A 19,653-nucleotide genomic window follows, 5' to 3' on the forward strand; every position below is an offset into this window, starting at 1 on the left:
TCGAATAGAGATAGTTAGATGTTAAACTGGGAAGGCCTGATCTGAGACACAACAACTGATCATTCTGGGCAGCTGCTGGGAATCCAACGCATGATTATAAGTCCTGGTAAACTGTTGGCCACTACATGAGTTTAGTAATTCTTGCCATTTTGCAGGCATCCATACAGAGACATTATACATAAGAGGTTTTGAGGTTCCCGGTTTTCGTGTCCCCAATGCTTTTTTCAGCTCAGAATAACTGTAATGTAATAAGAATATCTCTAGGTCATAAGTGAGAAAAGACATTCAGTATGGGGCAGATAGTAATTACTCGTCATAGATTAATAAAAAAATATAAAAATTAAGATACTTATGACTCTCAGAAATTTTAAAAAGAAATACACTCAATATTAGTCACATATTAGTGTAGAGTTGTGTGTTTTGGAAAGAGATGATTCGTGCCGAGCTGCTCACTCCTGATGTTGTTGTAGTAAAGGCTTAGGAATATGCCACCAAAATAAAGGGCAGAAGTAAGAAAGCGGTGTTTAATTCAGATAAAATACTATCACTCTCCCAAAAGATTTTGAAAGTCATCTAAGATAGCTCCTACCATCCAAGACCATCAAGAAACATTTTTCCTATTCTTTGCTTTAAATACAATGCCAGTGGTTATTTCAGATTGGATTACACAAACAAGACTTATGTAGGTGTCCAGATTATCATCTTTGGGAGTTTAAGAAACCATAGAATACAGCAGCCTGGATGTTTGTTGCAGAGATATGCACACACAATAGGATGTTTTCAGCACAGTAAGAATAATGGTAACAAAATATCTCAAGAGCAACCAGGAGAAACTATCCGTTTCAGCACCAACCAATCTCCAACCAACATTTCAGATGACATCCCATAGTCAACATTCCAGTTCCATAATCTAGCATCAAGCCTACCACAGTGCTACTATGCAATAACTTGTTCCAGTGATAGAGGATTATGTTTAAATTAATGTATGTAATTCATAAAGCACTGTACTTACAAGGTCCAGTTCTTTCAATTAACAAGGTAAAGGAAGCTGTCCCTGCAAGGTCACTAACAGGAGCTAGACAGTGGATTTAGCAATTCTAGGAAAGAAGGGAAACCATTTGCATACAACCTTCTGTTTTGGGAAATCTGATCAAAGTCAGACCGCCTTAGATTCAGGTTTCAATTTTGGTCTGAATTTCGACCACGTGGGTGGCTGTTTTCAAGTACCTTGAGGCCACAGAGGACATTCAGTAGTGCCTATCAATATAGATTTAAAATGCATAACCGGAGGAGAGGTAAGTCTAATGCTAGTGCCCTATGCAGGAATTTGTTAAGAAGCACACAATACGTAGAACTTTATCACTGATAGAATAGTTACATGCTGTTTCATTCACATGTAAGGCCATGCCAGATGCTAAATCGTGGTCAATGATTGTAATTTGGATATGATCATCTTGTGAAAACTTAATGAAATGTTATTTTAAGAAAATGCATAACTTGAGGCTCCTAACACAGCAGGTGTATTGTCAAAGTGATCCAGATATTTTCCACATTTTCCAGAGCAATTAAATCTCTTCTGGTGCTAATGACTAAATCCCAATGAAAATCTGAGGAGCGTAGAGCCTGCTCTTTACTTAATAGAGACCACATCTCTAACGGAAGGTCAGGACTTCAATAATATATTTATTTTCTGCACCATTAAACTCTTTCCAATATCCTGTCTCAACCTTTTAAATTCTTACTCCAATTACCCTCCCATACAGCTAATTACTTCTCACCATACTGGCTCCAAGGGGATATCAGACACTCCAACACCTCACTTGTTACTCTGCACTCTAGACATTCCCATCACACCACTAAAGCTCTCCAGCATAATTGGACATTTCCTTAACTAGCTCTCATGACTTGTCAGGTACGCTCTTTCCTCTTTGCCTCTCCTGCACAAACGTATTCTCACCCCACTGGTTTTCTTTCACTTGTGGGTAGTACCTACTCTTTTGAACTATCCTGCACTCAGCCACTATGCACTTGATGTCCTGCACTGATATGATCTCTTTCATGCATTCTCCCTTCCACACTGAGGGCCTGCTTTAGGTCATAGCGGAGGGAATACTCCGTCACAAACGTGACGGATATCCCGTCCACCTTGTTACAATCTCCATAGGATACCATGGAATTGGAATAAGGTGGACGGGATATCTGTCACATTTGTGACGGAGTATTGCCCTCTGCCAAGACCTAAATCAGGACCCAAGTCTAACTGACATACAGCCAAGTTCTTCTTTACCATGCTGGCATCTAGTCTGCTAGATACTTTCTCTTCACACTATCGTTCTCTCACCTATGCTGCACATTAGTTCCTTGCATCACCCTGGCTTCTGCGCTAACTGTTCCTCAACTACACCCATATGTTAACAGACATTGCATTACAAAAAAGTAACTGCCATGCTACAGAGGAATTCTGATATTCTGTGTTCACCAATGCTACTAGATGTTTGTTCACCATGGCTTTGCCGTGCTGCCAGACAGTTCATCAACTCATTTAAGAAACTCTTGTAGCACAACCTTGCTGTCACAAAGCCTTTTTTAAATTTTATTTTCTGCAGGCTAAAAAGTTGAAAACTCGAAGACTAGGTTTTACCTTGAGCTGGTTAACATTTGGTTGAAAATAGAACAGCCTCTACTATACTCAGTTTTAGAACAGGTTAAACTCACCACTTGTGGAAGACAAATCTCTGCTACCAGATAACTAGGGAGCCCTTCATCAGGCTCTGCTTTGATGGTGAACTCAGGGACTGCTGGAGAGCTGCACACAAAGAGAAGAACTGCTTAGCAAGTAATAAGTGAGCAGTAATGCACTCCTAAGCACTGCAAAAAGCAAAAGCTGCAATGCCCATTCTTTTCCTTCATAATGTTTTGTGATGATCAACTTTCCCTGTTAATCTTATTTTTCTAATCGAAAGACATAATGTTACAATAATAATAATGGCAACTCAAAACTAGCAACCAAACAATACACAACTTTTAAAAACATATTCCCCCCCAAAAAAAAAAAAACTTGGCCCAGAACCGCTCCCAGGTCAAATGAGCTTTGGCCAAAAATATGCAATCAAATCAAATTTAAAAAAAAGTAGTTTTTGGTAGTAGATGAGAGAGTATTTAGCTCAAGAGGAAACACAATACACTGCTGAATAATGATAAATCTTTGGAACTCAATGGAAGGTGACATAATGGTTATGAAAGGCACCATATTGCTAAATCAGTTGGAGAAGCAGAGACACTAATAACACAGATTTTGTAATGTGCAGGAACCTACTAGCAATGTCATGTGTTTCTAAAATCACTGAGGTACCACATACTTGTATAGAAGCACACTGCAACTCTTTTAACCTTGAAAAACACAATTTTGTAATGAACACCTGTATTCCACAATCTATGCAGAAAACAAGAATTGTGAAAAGAAGAGGAGGCCCATCATTTTCCCATCCCCTGCCTGTATATCCAGCACTTGAATTTTGAATAGGACAACTAGTTTGGGGTAAAAGCTCTTTTTACTGAGACCATGCTTGTATTAGGGTGGCACCAGACAGTTTCTTCAACTGAGGCATGCTTGTACTAGGGATGGAGACTGCGGGGTCATTCAAATGGGGTTTTGTTTAGAAAAGGGAGGCAATTAAGGGAGCTTTCAATAGAGGTCCTGCAGGTACAAAGGGAAAATCTGGGATTGTGCTTGCACAAAGCTAGCGAGAGAGGGATTATTCTATTAAGACCATGATTTTATAAGGGCAGTATCTGAATGCTCCAACTGAGGCTGTGCTTTTATAACAGTAGCAAATGAGGGTTCCTTCACCTTAGGTTCTACTTCTACAAGGAAGCAGAGACCTTGCTTGTAGAAGGGTGCTGACTGAGGAATATAGGACAGGGATTAAGCTCCACATTTGCAAGAAGCCAAATTAGCCACCTACTTTGTAACCCAGAGCTTTGTAGAGACCCAGGAGGCGAGGAGCAGCAAAATTATTAATTGAATCAACCATATCTTATGCAATGTTTACTGGTATTTCCAATAGAATCTAAGTAAATGGAACATTCTTTGCTGCCAATTATTTTCAGGACTTTCCGAGGAGAGAAGTAAAAAGATTACTTCCTCACCTCCACAATCTGATTGCTACTTGAGTGTGAATATTTTATGACTTTTTATATAGAGCAGTAAACATTTCATCTTACGCCTGCTCCTAATCCTAATAGATGATGATAGTGTATTGGGTTTATCCAAATGGAAAACAAAATGATCATATAGGACAGTCTATCTTATTTTGAAAGGAAAAACTGTTGAGTCTTGAACGAAAACAAGCTAAAAAGGGCTCACAAGTGTGGAGGTAAAGCTGGTAAAACTTTAAGGGATAGGAAGAATGGAGGCGTGAGGAACAAAAAACAACATACCTCTCAATCTCACACACCAGAGGTCTGCTGCCGGGCTCTTGAGCTGGGCTGTAAAAAAAGAGAACAAAAAGGTCAAAGACAGCACTGTATGGACAGCAGCAACCCACAATCAAACTACAGAAGTTAGAACAAGGCTGTGATAGTGAGAATGTAGCAGGCCACTCACAGTCATATAAGAACCCAGACAGACTTGAAGGATGCCTTTACTGCTGGCCATTCGGCCTAGCTATGACATAATGCAAGACATTCCCAGTTTGCACAGTTCATTTACGCCTCTGTTGACCTCCACTGTGAAAAACAGCATAACACTACGTTGTGCATACTATGAACAAACGCAGAGACATAAAGTCACTGATTCCAGGGATATGTATTGGCTATGCTCCAAATCATTGTCAACTGCAGCAAGAGGTGATCACGTTATGTGGGCAAGTCTTTGCAAGAATGTAAAGCGTTTTTTCATTAGGAAGGACTCTCGTAAGCATAAAATGCTAAGGAGGCAGTTCTTTTGGTAAAAAGAAGGATGTTAAGTTAGTTTGCTAGATATGAGCAAGTGGGTGATGATTTAATTATTTTGGGGGGGTTCCGAAGTTTCGTGAAAAAGAAGCCTGTGACCTGTCAACATATACAAGGATCTTAAAAGAAATTACCTTCAGTATTGACAGCTAATATATGCTTGAAAGGCTGAGATTTGCACTAGCAAAGAGAGGCAAAGAGGAGAGAATTCTTGCTGCCTGATTTTGAATAGTTTTAATATGCCAGACTGAAGATTTATTACAACCTAAGTTGAGGGAATAGCAATAGTATAGTCAGAAGCAGGCACCGCAGTGATCACTGCTTTTCTCCCCCCTACACGAGGAAGAGCAGAATGACACCAAACTGACTAGGGCATCCAGTTTAAGATGGGGGGCCATTAATACTCCCAAAGTCTCGACATTATTATTATTATTATCATCATCATGATTGGGCAAAGGCCCACATGCGCTAGACAAAAATTGTGGAGGCCAATGGGGGAGGGAGGAGGGGTCGTTGCCACCAACAATGCAACCTCAGTTTTGTCAAGGTTTGTCTTAAGCTAGTTAGTCTCCATCCAATTTTTGAGTTTGCAAACCCAGTCTTTTAGTGTTGTCAGGTTGGACTGACAGCCAACCTGAAGATTAACTGATTATCATCTGTAGCAGAAGGATGGACATAGATATAGAATAAATAGGGTGAAAGGATCGAACCTTGTGGGATACCTCTTGTAACTTTGAGATGTAGAAGTATATAGACACTTGGCAATTATTTGCAACATGCCTTTCAGGAAAGATGTAAACCATTCCATTCCAGAACTTTGCCAGACAGTGTGCTGGAAGCAAAATGTTTAACAAGAATAGTATAGCCCATTGTATCAAATGCAGCTGACAGGCATAATAGCATAAGCGCACTGATGAAATCTGATCTGTGGTCATACACAGCTTGTCAACCACTCAATCATAGCTATTTCTGTAAGTCTATGTAGTAGGAATCCTGTTTGTGCATCATGTAGGATGAAGTTAGCTTCTAAAAGTATAGATAGCTGGATGGCGACATATCACTTAACTGGATGAAGCGTTTGGATTGTTTAGGGGAGGCTTCACAATGCCTTGCTTTAATTTGTCCAGAAGAATGCCGGAGGTTGAAGAAAAGTTTGATATTTCCTGTTTTGAGTCCAGGAATCTTGTGATGCACACTCCTGGTGGGAACCGTGTCCTGTGGAGAACCCCATGTACATCTGGTGATGAAAGTCTAACTGTCAACAGTCGAAAAGGTGGAAAAATGGTGAGCATTAAGAGTAACAGGGGCTCTGAGAGTGAGGTATATGGGAAACTCCCCAACGGACTAGGTGTCATAGAAAAAAGATACATTAATACTGGCTGTAGTGCTTCTGTTATTATCTCGTTTTCAGCACTTACATAACATATCAAGAATGCACTTCTGAGTTCAAAGAAGACTTTTATTGTTGTCAATTCTTCCCCAACCGCAATTTCGTAAATGACGGATTAGTAGATTTCAAGCACACGTTCAATGAAAACACAGTTTACTTCAATTGCAATGTACACAGCAGGTTATATTTATAAGATATTGAATGCAAAGCAAAACAAATACTTCACGTGTGAGAAACTATTTACAGCTTCATCTTTCTAGGGTCTGCAAGCTGATGACTCCTTGTCAGCTGCGAGAAAGAGATTTATCTACCCACACGGGATGCTGGCAACTGGCGCCTAGTTCCAGCACGAAGTCAGGCAGATTCGAATCTAATTCTCTGAAGCCTGTGACATCCGTTACAAAGGTGTGCCCCCTCCTCTCAGACTCGGGAAAACTACGCAAGCCTTTGGAGACTGGCCAGATCTCCTAGACTGCTCCTCTTCCCAAGCTCAAGCGGAGAGAAAAACACCCAGTGTACCCTCTCTTATCAGGTCTAGTCTACTGTGAGAAGAAAACAGCTTGGTTCATCTTGTGCAAAAACACAGCTTGGAAAAATACAGCTTGGATTCTCAACTGCAATGTCTAACTCCACGTTAAAGGCAATAGGCAGCTAACCTAAATATCAAATGCAATGTCTAATGTCATATCAAAGCCAATAGGCAGCTGAGCTGAATACAAAATGTAATATATAATATCATGTCAAAGCCAATAGGCAGAATATCTAATAGCATGTCAAAGCCAATAGGCAGCTAAACTGAATACATCATGTCAAAGCCAATAGGCAGAATACAGAATGTAATCGCTAATGCAATGTCAAGGCCCATAGGCGGCTAAACTGAATACAGAAAGTAATGGCTAATGCCATGTCAAAGCCAATAGGCGGCTCAACTGAACAAAACATACAATGTGCTACTGGTGAACATTGAGCAACTAATATGCGCAGTGGTGAAACACAAAGTCATTGGTCAAACAAACTTAATCAATGGCAGGACACTGGCCCAGGTCAATTTTGTCAAATAAATAGTTGGCTAAATGATCACACTGGTTTTGGGAGAATGTGAGTGGAGGTGAAAAATTGTTGATATCCAAAAGGTTTAAATGAAAAAAGTCTTTCTGCTTATTACCTGAAGGAATGATGCAGCTTAAGTAAAATTCTTTAGGCGACAGGCTAATAGGATGCATATATAAACATAGTTTGTTTCTATAGATTAATTTAGGATTGGAAGAATATAAGGTACATCATTTGTATTTTGCTTGTCTAGTGTCAAGTCTCAAAGAGCTGAGGGCACGAGACAACTGAGGGGAGTTTTTACTCTTATTTTGGGAATTTGAGATTGTTTCCCGAGCTATGAACTAAGTGTGGCTTTAGCAAACTAACTCAGGGAGGTTTGCAAAAGCCACAAGGTGATCTTGCTTGCTGACCTTGCTCCAAGGTCTAGTTATTAATAGACTTGTTAATAGTTTTTTGTGTAAGATATTAGCAGTGAAACTTATTAAGGAGTGGCCCGTGCATGAGAGAAAGAACACCTGTGCAATGTGGCAGAGGTGAGAATTGTGCTGAATGAGCGTCTAGAGTATGACCTGTAATACAAATGGAGAATCTGATCCACTAAGAGAGGCCTCAGTCCTTGTGATGACTGAGGCCTCTCTCAGTGGATCAGATTTCTGACAAACCGATTCCCGATTTGTTGCCCAGGTGTATTTTAAGGTTTTCTAATATTATTGGTAGTCTTATCTATAGTAAAAGCTGATATAAGCCCAATGATTTCCATATGAAACGTGGCCGGTGTATTTGGAGGCCAGTAAATTAGCATGATTGCAATAGTGTAATTAGAGTCCAGTTTAAGGAGGCCACTAACTGTTGCAATCCAGCTAAACTTATATTCTGGCCATTTATCACACTGAGTGGTCTCTGTAAACAACTAAGTAAAAAACTTGTGCTTGTTTCTCTGTAATTTAGTCTGCCTTTTATCTATGTGGAACACTGTCTATGTAATGTGGTGGGTGTCTTCTCTTGAGCTTCAGCATTCCTTGAATTGCCAGTTTGACCACTTGTTTAGTTATATATAGTACTAAATAAAGACAAACCTAATCTATCGCTCTGTATGGAGTCTTCTTGTGAAAGATGGATATTCCCCTTCCTCATTGCCTTCCTCCTGGACTGTCATATCTTAAGCTAGTTTATGGGATGGGAAAGGCTGTGGCAAGTTCAAAAAGGGGCAAGTCTTTAAGCCAGGCTTCTGCATTGGACAGCTATATTTCTGACTTTTTCATCAAACATGGAAAAGGCATAAAAGGAAGTTTATGGGATGGGAAAGGCTGTGGCAAGTTCAAAAAGGAGCAAGTCTTTAAGCCAGGCTTCTGCATTGGACAGCTATATTTCGGACTTTTTCATCAAACATGGAAAAGGCATAGAAGGAAGCCTGCCATACATGCCTTCTAAATATGGAGCGTTAAAGGGTGGTTTCTGAGCCGCTACACTTCTGGAGAAAGAAGTTGAACGGTCGAAGGTCGAAAATAGGGCAAAGGCCTAAAAAGTAACATTTAGTCCCTATTTCTCATACCAGGACTATGTCAATGAGCCTAGACTTCCTTCAGTAAGATGGACAAGTGGTTTTCTCACAATCACCCTGGTGTCGGTGGTATATGCAGAACAGTGGAAAAGAAAGATAGTGCATACCCTTGAAATACGATTTGAACCACCTATCTGTCAGATGTGATGCTTTGCCACCCTTGAAGGAAATACCTTATCCTGCCTCCAACAAGATGACCATGTGCCACTGAGTACCAACTGAGGTGGTTAGGTGGTGGGAGGTCAGGGTTCTGAGCAGTACATTGCCTCTGAGGGCTTGCACCATTGCTGGCTGATCCCAAACGCAACTTTGAAAGCTCAGAGGTCTGTTGTTGCGGAGGTGGTCTTTAGCGTCTTGTGCCAAGCCTTGCCTCAAAAAGGATGAAACTGCTCAAGACACTGCCACATGGACGAAGAAAAGGCAGAGGGAATGTGCTGCGGCTCAGCTCTCTGAGACTGCCTTGTCGCCAAAGAGACAGGTGCTATCTAATAATATGTCAATTAGTGACACCTGTATGTCACTTGAAAACCCAGTGGATCTCATCCATGTGTTTGACCGCAGCACCATGTGGGTAACAATTGCCGTGCCCAAGCAGACTATGGTATCTAATCCAGAAAGGGTAGCGTATTTCGCTTTCTTGGCCATCATATATAAACTGCACAAGACTTCCTTAAAATTTGTTAGGGTCTGTGGGCAAAATCTGAAAAAGGCTGACTGAAGAAAACATTTGCTTTCCAAATGCCTCTATGCATTTGGCTTTCCGATTAGGAGGCGTCGTAAGGAAGACATTCAAAATGAGTGTGCTTGTCAATGGCTGGATCACTAGGCTTTCAGGTGTAGGGTACTGGAGGTGGAAAGGTGGGTCTCCAGGAGCAGGTCACTTTTGTCTGGAAACCTGCCTGCTGACAGGGGGATTGGGGGAGGGGGGGCTGCAATCTCACAGCTTGGCCTAAGAGCTCATTAGGGTGTCTGATAAAGTCTTGTTATAGAGGAAGAGTGGTTCTGTGAACGTCTGTCCAGGTTATAGGACTTTACTGAGGACACCGGCCTTGACCTCAATAAATAGAAGCATTGCTGATGGCATTTTTCATTTCTTGAAGGCATTTTTCCTTTGCACAAATTTGCCTAAAAATGAAATCAAGAAGGTTTATGTTGGCAGGTGTTACACAGGAGCTGAGATTTGCTCCTGCAACAACGAGAGTGAATTGCCCCGACCATGCAGTATGCTGTCATATCTGCAAAACTTGCAAAGTGTTTTAAACCCCGTGGAAGATAAGTTAATGCCACCTATTTGATTGAAGATTACTGCTCCAAGAGCTTGTTTGATCTCCTAATTGCAGCTTGACATCTTATGTGATTTATTCCTGGTTATGTAAAAAAAAGAGAAACCTGGTAGTGATTGATGAAAAAGCATTGTTGTGACAAATGTCCTACATCCCACCCAAATGGGCTTTAGAGCCTTGCATAGCACCGAGTCAGCCCTTCTTACTGTAACTGAGTCGGCTTGTCAGTTCTTAGATCAAGGGACTCATGTGGCTATTATCTTGCTTGATCTGAGTGCAGCCTTCGACACGGTCGATCACGATCTCCTCTGCTGCAGGCTTTCAGAAATAGGGTAGGAGGATCTTCTCTGTCCTGGCTCTCTTCCTTTCTCAAAGGTAGATCCTTTCAAGTTCTAGACCGCACTTTTTTTCTCTGATATTTTCCCATTGACCTGTGGAGTCCCCCAGGGGTCCTCTCTTAGTCCCACTCTTTTTAATGTTTATCTGTCCCCGTTAGCCAAAGTGATCGCTCCTCACAACCTCTCATTGGTCACTTATGCAGACGACACTCAATTGGTGGTGTCCCTCTCCAGCTCTGGAGACTCGTCTGTGGATAACCTCTCCCGCTGCATGAGGGATATCACTAATTGGATGATCGAATCCAAACTTAAATTTAACGATGGGAAGTCGGAAGTTTTGGTCCTAGGCAATGGTTCCCCTGCCTTCCCTCTCATCATTCTCAGATACTTTTAATAATCTTCCCCCGCCCAAAACACAAGTTAAGAGTCTGGGCGTGTGGCTCGATCCTCGGCTTACCATGGATTCTCAAGCCAATAAAGTTTCCTCCACTTGTTTCGGTCTCCTACGTGCGTTTAGGAAGATTCTCATCGTTCTCCCTCCCACCGCCAGAAGAATTCTTATCCAAGCTTTAATTCTTTCCCGGCTTGACTACGGAAACTCCTTGTTCCTTAGCTCTCCGCTTTACATAATAAAGAAGCTGCAGAGTGCAAAATGCAGCAGCCAGGCTTCTTATTCAATTACCAAAATATTCTTCTGCCAAATCGGCTATTTCTACTCTCCACTGGCTCCCCATCAAGGAGCTGATTCACTTTAAATCACTTTGTATTGTTCACAGGGCCCTACATGGCAGGGGTCCAATCTTCTTAAGAACACGGATTTTCTTATATACTCCATCTAGGAGCCTACGGTCTTCCTCTCTTAGGTATGTCCATATTTCTCGGTCTAAGAGAGCCTGGGGTAGCAACTCCTTCTCTAGTAAGGCTGCCCGTCTCTGGAATGCCCTTCTCTCGGAGCTCCGCCATTAATCCTCAGAGCAACTCTTCAGGAAAAAACTTAAAACTATTCTTTTTTGTAACTAACTTTTGTCCTCCCACCTGTACGTGATTTTTGCTGCTGTTAGCGCTGGGATGCCCTTGGGTAACTATGCGGTCTATAAATCCAAAAAACTAAACTAAACTAAATGTCAAAATTTCCCAGCTGTGTACTCATCAAATACACACTGATTGGGAAACCTAGAACCTAAAAGTTAGTAACTCACAAGCAAAGGCATTGCCTGCTTCTCAGTCCGAGAGGAAACGTGTGGTCAGAACTCCAATTTTATTTATTTCAGTGGCTTTCAAAACTGTTGGTTAGACATAGCCTGGAAGTGCTTTAAAAACTATGGTGATAAAGGTTTCTAAAATGCACATGCTGCAGAATCAGTTTGGGGTGGTTCTCCTTTTCAAATGTCATTTCTAAGCTACTCTCTAAAACCAGCTTTGTGTAGTGATTTCCCTCTCTGCAGGGTGGTCTCCATCCTGGAGCACCCACAATTAAGGCATAAAGTGTTGTTAAGTTTTACCAAGGAAGACAAAAAGCTGGGCTGCACCTAAATGGTCCCCTTCAACTTGCACCAGAGAATCTGCAGAGTCACCCTTCTCTCCTACCAGTGCTCCAAGAAGTCTAATAAGCACCCCTCGGTTAATAAAGTCTCGATTGACTTTCAGTGTGTGGATCTCTGCCCTCCCATTCACAGGAATGCAGGCAAAACTTTTGTACTGTCTGGGAATGCTGCACTAGCCTTCCATCTCGTGCCACGTCAAACAGGATGTGCCCAAAATGGAACCCACTTTGCTTTACAATACTGTGATCCGAACTATAAAAGGCATCTGCTCCAGCATTTGAGGATTCTCTTTTCAAGGTTTATGCCCAGCCATTATTTTAAGCTTCCAATCCCTGAGCTGATCAACTCTTCTTCCTGAAGTGGTGGTATAGCAATAGCTTAGCAATGAACTGTTTGACCAATTTTAGCATCTATCTGACGTACTGAATATAGCACTATCTGCAGAGGCAAATAAGGAAAAACGAATTGTTACTTAAAATTGCTGATTGTTGGCTCTCACTTTTAATTTCAAATGAACTTCTTCTCCCTCTGCCATCTTCTGCATGCCTTTGCTCCCTTGGCATAACCTTCTTTAAGTCAATTACATGTTTGCCTTACTCTCTATTACTGTATTTCTGCATTTGTGCAGAACTCATTTCAAAGATCACGATCTTTCCTTTTTTGAAAGCTGTACCCCTCGCAATCTAATATCAAACCTCCTCTCGCTCATCCAATAATTCCACTAAACATCTGCTTTAACTCACATGCCTTCAAACCTCCCCTCCCCCACACTAATGATAACACTCACCTCCTATTAATCCACCACAAAGAAACTGGAGTAAATACATGGAATGGTTTGCTTGAGCAGACAGGACTAATACCAATAACCAATGTGACTGGACTAACCACTAACCTTGGGAGCCGAAGCAGCATGCTGCCTAGCATAAAGCATTTCAACCCCTTGCTGGGGTATTAAGCGTTACAGAATGCTATTACAATGACTTCTTAGTTAATCTGAAACTGAAATCTTTTACTTCAATGCTGCTTACCCTCACTCTTCCTCTTCTCTTCTTCTGTTTTTTTTCTACTTTCATATCGTTCTCTTCCGCTGTTCGAAATCTTGGCCTTATATTTGAATCTAGTCCATCAGTTCATCCACCTTGTATTTAAACTTTCTTAACTGCTCAACTCTGGTTTACATCTCTCTTTGCTGATTTCCTTTCATGTTCCGCCTCCAATTCCACCTCTTATGCTTAGTCTTTAAATGTGTACATGCTCTGCCGCCTCACCCCAATATCAAATTTCTCTTATACAACTCAACATCCCATCTCACTGACCCTCTCTCTGTGCCCCCTACCACCAGTATGTGCCCTTGCCAATTCAAATATTTTACCATTCTTGCCCCTAAGCTGGTAGAACTCACTTCATCTTCCTGTACGCTCATCCCTCTTGTAACTTTTTCGAGCTTCTTTTAAATGCCATCTCCTTTAAGAGGTGACCCCTAACAGTTGATAATACTTGGTCTATGAAGCTGTTCTAGCATCACATCATGCTCATTTTTATGCACCATCATTAATTTGTGTTCATTATCAATTCTCTGTACAGCTCTTAGGTGCAGGCCCTATATCATAAATGAAAGCAGCAAAAGGGAACCAATATGGGGGTAACTCTGACAGTTGGGGCCTGTGTGGTTGCTGTCAGTGAAAAACAGAGAACTGATTAACTTTGTCAACCCGAGGGAGTCTCATGAACAGAGTGTAGCATGTAAGTATTCTCCCCTTTAAAGAGATAAATTAAACAGAAATGTCTTCTTGTTAGGAGCCTGCAATGTCTCAGAGAGCTCCTCATGTTCAGAACCCTGTGCACTCTTCATAAAGTATGTGACAGTATGGTTGAGATGTTAGCCCTGACCTGCCTCTTTTTCAATTCACCTGATCCAAAGAAATGGCAGAAAGGTGATCTAAAAATGCTGATAATTTAAGAATGTATGGTATCGACCTTTTATGAAGGAAAAAAGAATGCCCAGAGAATGTGCAAATGAACACCTGTTCCACAAATAAAAGCTTACACTAACCTGCAGTGGATACCTGAAGGCATATTCATAGACAAGGTGGAACATTCATTGTGTATTATGGGAATGTATATAATATGTATTACTTAGAAAATGTACAAAAACCACTACACATGGACCTGACTACAACAATTGGAGTACTAAAAGACCCATTCTCCAAACCTTTTCTCAAAGTTGACTTATTCCTGAGTTTCCAGGTGTAAATAACACTTACCCCATTGAAAAGATTTGTGAATCATACTCTAAAATGTATATTTAAAGCAACTTTCACAGTCGAAAACAGCAGCATCAACAGCATATGGTAATAATAAAACATGATTAAAAGAGGAATTTTTAACAAGTTCTATTAGGTTAATTACCTATTTTAAATATTTGAAGAAATATGTAGAGGACATAATATTTTGTGTTTTAGGAAGGGCATACTAAGTCTGAAAGGCCTTATAACAGAAAAATAAAATATTTACATGCAAACATAACACGTTAGTCCAATAGTCATCAATACACACATCGTAGTCACAATGATTAATTCTGTCACGGATCCACTACATTTAAAGACTAAGGGCCCGATTATGAGTTTTGCAGATGGGAACACCTATCCGGCGGGGTGGTTGCCACTGTGCTGGCTATTTCCCCGCCGGCCCCATTATGACTTTCCTGCTGGGCTGACTGGCGGAAACCAAGGTCAGCCCAGCGGGAAAGTGACGGCAGCATTGTCCCAGGCTTGTAATCGCAGGGGGCAGCAGGCCCCTCGTAATGCGCACTGTCTGCACAGCAGACGGTGCTCATTACGAGGGTGCTGGGCACGGGGCCCCTGCATTGCCCATGCCATGAGCATGGGCAGTGCAGGGGCCCCAGTGTGGCTCCCTGCACCTGTTCCTCACCAGCAAAAGGCTGTCGGAGAACCAGGTTGTGATCAGCAGGGTGGTGCCGAATTCAGCACTGCCGTGGCTGATTCCAAGCTGTACCACCGTCAGCCCGTCGGGATGTCTGTTACCGGTAGAGGCGGCGGTAGTTTGGCAGGGCTACCCCCAAACCTCGTAATGTGGCATTTGGACCGCCACAACCGTAGCAGTCCGACAGCCACGGCGAGTGTTGTGGTCCGAGAACCACTACACTTGTAGTTAGGCCCTTAATCTGCCCAAAGAGCCTGTAGCAGTTTTCATGACTATTGTACATAAACATACGGCATCAGAGGTTGCAGTGTTCCACTTTTCTCACAAATAGAAACTACCACCTCAAAGCAATATGGTCTGCAATGTCGAAATAACAGTGGCTACTTCCTATATATTGAGCACAGATGATTAATTGGAACCATAGACAACCCAAATGAGTTTTTAATAGTACGAGTCATTGATACCATTTTTGATAAGCGCATCAAGAAATCGTGGTCCTGATTTTACAAAAAGCCTTCATCACGTGTTTTTGTACCTTTGAAAAAAAATATTTAATACCCTGCTTTAATTTAAATTTTGTTAGAATTATGTCGGAAGTGGCAACAATATGTATGCTTAAAAACAAACAGGATATGAATTTTGCTGAACATTTTAGGTTCATGCAATAGGTGTCAAGGCATGTTGCTCAACTTCTAATGACGGGGAGGTGGAGTTCTTGAATATACTGTCAAAATCTTTAACCAAAATGCACAAAGTAGCAGATACTCAATAGACATACCCATCCTTCAAGACTGTAGGCTTTCAGAGCTATAGCCTGAAGCGACATGTGAATGACAGTCATATACTCATTCATGTGCAAAGCTTAATAAAGACCAGTTTCATACCTTATGAGGGCAGAGTATACATAAATTACCCTATGGTGGCAAAGTGTATATGAATGATGAGATTTATTTAGTTAGCCTGTATTTTTTATTGTTAACAGAGAATCAAATATATTTAATTTATAGAATGCTAGTATGCTGAGGGGACTTTGCGGCTCAATATACTTCAATCAGAAGCAATAAAAGAACAGCCAAATCGGTTAGGCAGACACATAACGTAAAAAAGCTATTAATTTCAAAGTGATAAATACATTTTAATTGTATTTGCCCGTATATTTTTCTAACATCCCCTGGCTACCACCACACTGAAAAAATGATTAGTGAGGGAGTGAGTGAATGAAAGATAAAGATGCATAGATACTCCATGCACATCACACACACTTCATACTTGTGCAAATAAATTAGATCACCATCCTTTTTATAAACTCTACCCAGTACCTATATACTGACATGACAACAATGGGTTCACGTATACAACTATAACAGAGAACCAGGAGAGCTTACCTGGTTTCCATCTCTTGGATGATTGGCTTCGACTTGGTCCTGATGTTCTGCTCAGACAGGGACCCCATGAATTTACGATTCTTTAGCTTTCGCCATTCTGAAATGAAATTAACCCCGGCATATGTTTACAGAGAATGGTGCTCGCTGCATGGACACATCACAGAATGTTACTAACGAGTGTGTTCAGGAAGTGAGATACTAGCACATGGGTACTTCTGGCTATGGGTTAAATCAGTAGAGATGCATTTAAATGACCGGAGAAACAAATCCACGTTTAATTCTTGTTACTCATGTAAAGGCCATCCGAACTAGATCCAAAGCTGTTAACTACAATGTATGTTGTCCTCCGCTAAGAGAACATTAACCAAGGTTCTGTGCACTCACCAGCTTTCCTTTCCTCTCATCTCTATACCAGCATTAGGACACGGGCTTAACAAAATAGAAGAGTATGGAGAATCATTCAGTCCGAACTATACTCGGGCAATACAATGTGTCCATCGTCCAGCAGAGAGCAACCACCCCTTCTCATTACACAAATGCCCCAAACCACCTCCTCAGATATCACACTGCTTATGCTTACCTCTAGAGAGCTCTAACTGGTATTTGTTCTCAAGACCTTCAAGAGTCACAGTGATAAAGAACTCCATAAACAACTCATTTGTCTGCAAGAAAACAAAATAACAGCCTTCTGAATGACTAATGAAAATGTAACTGTTCATTTATTTATTTGTTATTTCTTTACTTTCATTTAGAATGTCATTACATATAATGTATCAGGAACAACCAAGTATAGGAAAGATCGTAGTATGACATCAATAAAATTCTTTCATGACACCTAAACAAATCTCAAACTTGATACCACTAGACCATAGCATTCCATGTAAACTGTGGGACGCAAGTCCCCCTCCTGACCCCACAATCTTGACTATTTTGTGTCCAACTTAGAGCAACTACGACCTTCCCAGCCGAATGTCTTAATTAATAAGTAGGAGTAAGCCTTAACACATGAAAACCTAGCTGAACATCTTCAGAGGCTTAATCACCGTCTGAGTCGAATTGCAGTATGGCCTCCTGCCCTTGTGAATCAATATGTAATAGTGGTTGGGTCATGGCGCCCAGGCCATCAATGCCTCCTCTGCCTTTGCATCAGTCCTAGTTTCCCTCAGGTGCACCTCCTCCACACCTATCCACTCCAAGAGATAGTTCTCCAGGCCATGTTCATCAGGGATGAGGGCTGAGCCAGTGTATGGCAATGCGTCTTTTAGCCACCACTAGCCCTAGGATCGTACAGCGTCTAGTGAGGTTTTTTGGGAGGTTATCCGGTAGGTGGCCCAACAAGCAATTTTTAATAGTTTGGCGAACTTCCAAACCCATCACCAACGTCAGATGTGCTAGGATCTTGGTCCACAACTCGGATATGTTTTGGCAATACCAGATCATATGGACAAAGTTCGCTCCAGGGTCTCTACATCAAGGACAGGACCCAGATCTAGAGGGGTAAATGCTGCGGAGGCGCTCCGGAGAAACAATTGTTCACTTGTTATCACGAATACCAAGAAGGCACCAGAGATAGCTCCTGTGTAATTGCATCTTATTGTTAGGCTGTATTGTGTTTTTTTGGTCTAGTTTATGTAATCTGTGTAGCAGCACCTTGTTATCAACTATATCCTTGGAAAAGCACAGCTGGCTTAACCTGATATGCTGCTGGTGTTCCTCGCAATTTTGAAGCGCTCTTAAATTACCAAATGTGGGAATAAATCCTGCTCTATGCGCCGCAAGCAGCTCCCCTTTTGGTCATGTGTAAAAGGTGGTTCAAACCTGCAGGAGCACTTGACACAAAGTGCCTGTAAGTGGGACGAGTGGGGGCTATAGATACCCCTGTTTAAGAGCCGGTTTCAGTAAACTTCCTAAATCAGAATATGGCGTGGCATTTGATCTCAATGGTGTTGGGAGTAGGCAGTTTTTTACCCAGATTCTTGCAGAAGTAAACTCCACTAAGTAATATACAGACTGCAAATGTTCCCCAAAAATCAAATTGCTATTCACTTGGTCTGTGACAGAATTGTTAGCATCTCTGTATCTCCTTGACTCTACCAGTTCAACCAGGCAATACTTAGCTCAGAGGAGATGATGTAAAGCCTAGACTAGACATAGTAGAACACACAACGATACAAACTTCAAAATTCAACAAAGCACAGCATTACCATGACAAACATTCAGTTGGTACACTGGTCATCCACCACAATATTTGATGTTCACAACACCTAAAGTATTGCACAGGCTATGTCTTTCATATTTCTGTTAGGAACAGAGACGCTTGTGATCATCCTGCGAAAAACAATGTTCTGAAATCTCCAGTTAATCACAATTACTAGGAAAATTACACTACGTTTACAGTATAAATGATGCAAGTTGTTAATAATGAAAACAAACGTTTAGAAAAGCAAAATAGGTGATTAATTCATAGTAAAGAGCTGTGGAGCTGGTAACCCGTGTGTTGTCCTCCAGCGTGGTTAGTTCCTTGAAACATGGATATATTTTGAGCCCAAAGTGCCAGTGAAAATGGGTCAATGGCTTCATTCGAAGTCTTTCAGCATCTGAACACTGCTAGCCAACTTGGAGTTTCACCTTTACATCTTTCACAACCCCAAACAAAATGGTATTTGGATGCCACACCAAGGAGAAAAAACTAAGAAAACGATACAATGAGGGAGCATGCTCTTCACTTGTCACTAATCTTATCTGCACTTATAAGTCCCCTTCGTCGGGTGAGGTGATCAGAGAGAATTTAGGTGCTCTGTGTCATTGTTTCTGGTCACCTTGGAGTGAAAAGGGGCTTCCACGCAGGCATGTTGCACAGCAATAGGGCATGCCAGAGATTCAGTGTACCATCCAGCTCAGTCCTGGCCTTGAGGAAGCAGGCAAGCTGCAGTGCAACATTTAGGAAGGACCCACGCATAGCGGTGATCTTCTCTTGGAATGAGTGAAGTTCTAGCTTATATGCTCTGTCCTCGTCGGTTAGGCAGCAGCTCACCATTCTGTTTTCTATCTGCTTTCCCTCTGCAGAGACGACGCGTACAAGAGAAAGCCTGTCCTATTCCCAGAATGCATCGTGACGGCTAGTAGCAACAAACCACCAAGCAGGTACATTCACACAAGTCCACTGTGTTTGGAAATCATACGTACTCACTTAATCAAGCCCA

General features: G+C 41.6%; 1 protein-coding gene across 6 annotated transcripts in view; it reads right to left on the reverse strand.

Annotated features, from left to right (window-relative positions):
* Nucleotides 1-19,653, reverse strand: part of PIH1D1 (PIH1 domain containing 1) — a 69,952-nt gene that overhangs the window by 18,733 nt on the left and 31,566 nt on the right. For 5 of the 6 annotated variants that reach the window (XM_069200823.1, XM_069200821.1, XM_069200819.1 and 2 more), the window contains exons 6-9: nucleotides 17,031-17,112; nucleotides 16,451-16,547; nucleotides 4,441-4,488; nucleotides 2,716-2,806 (exon numbers count right to left, since the gene is read on the reverse strand). In XM_069200823.1, coding sequence (XP_069056924.1) covers nucleotides 2,716-2,806; nucleotides 4,441-4,488; nucleotides 16,451-16,547; nucleotides 17,031-17,112 — 318 coding nt within the window. Of the gene's footprint in view, nucleotides 1-102; nucleotides 239-2,715; nucleotides 2,807-4,440; nucleotides 4,489-16,450; nucleotides 16,548-17,030; nucleotides 17,113-19,653 lie in introns of those variants that run through there. The other variant, XM_069200824.1, reaches the window with a different exon arrangement.

The sequence above is a fragment of the Pleurodeles waltl genome, chromosome 7, assembly GCF_031143425.1.
Source record: "Pleurodeles waltl isolate 20211129_DDA chromosome 7, aPleWal1.hap1.20221129, whole genome shotgun sequence".
NCBI classification, from domain to species: Eukaryota; Metazoa; Chordata; class Amphibia; order Caudata; family Salamandridae; genus Pleurodeles; species Pleurodeles waltl.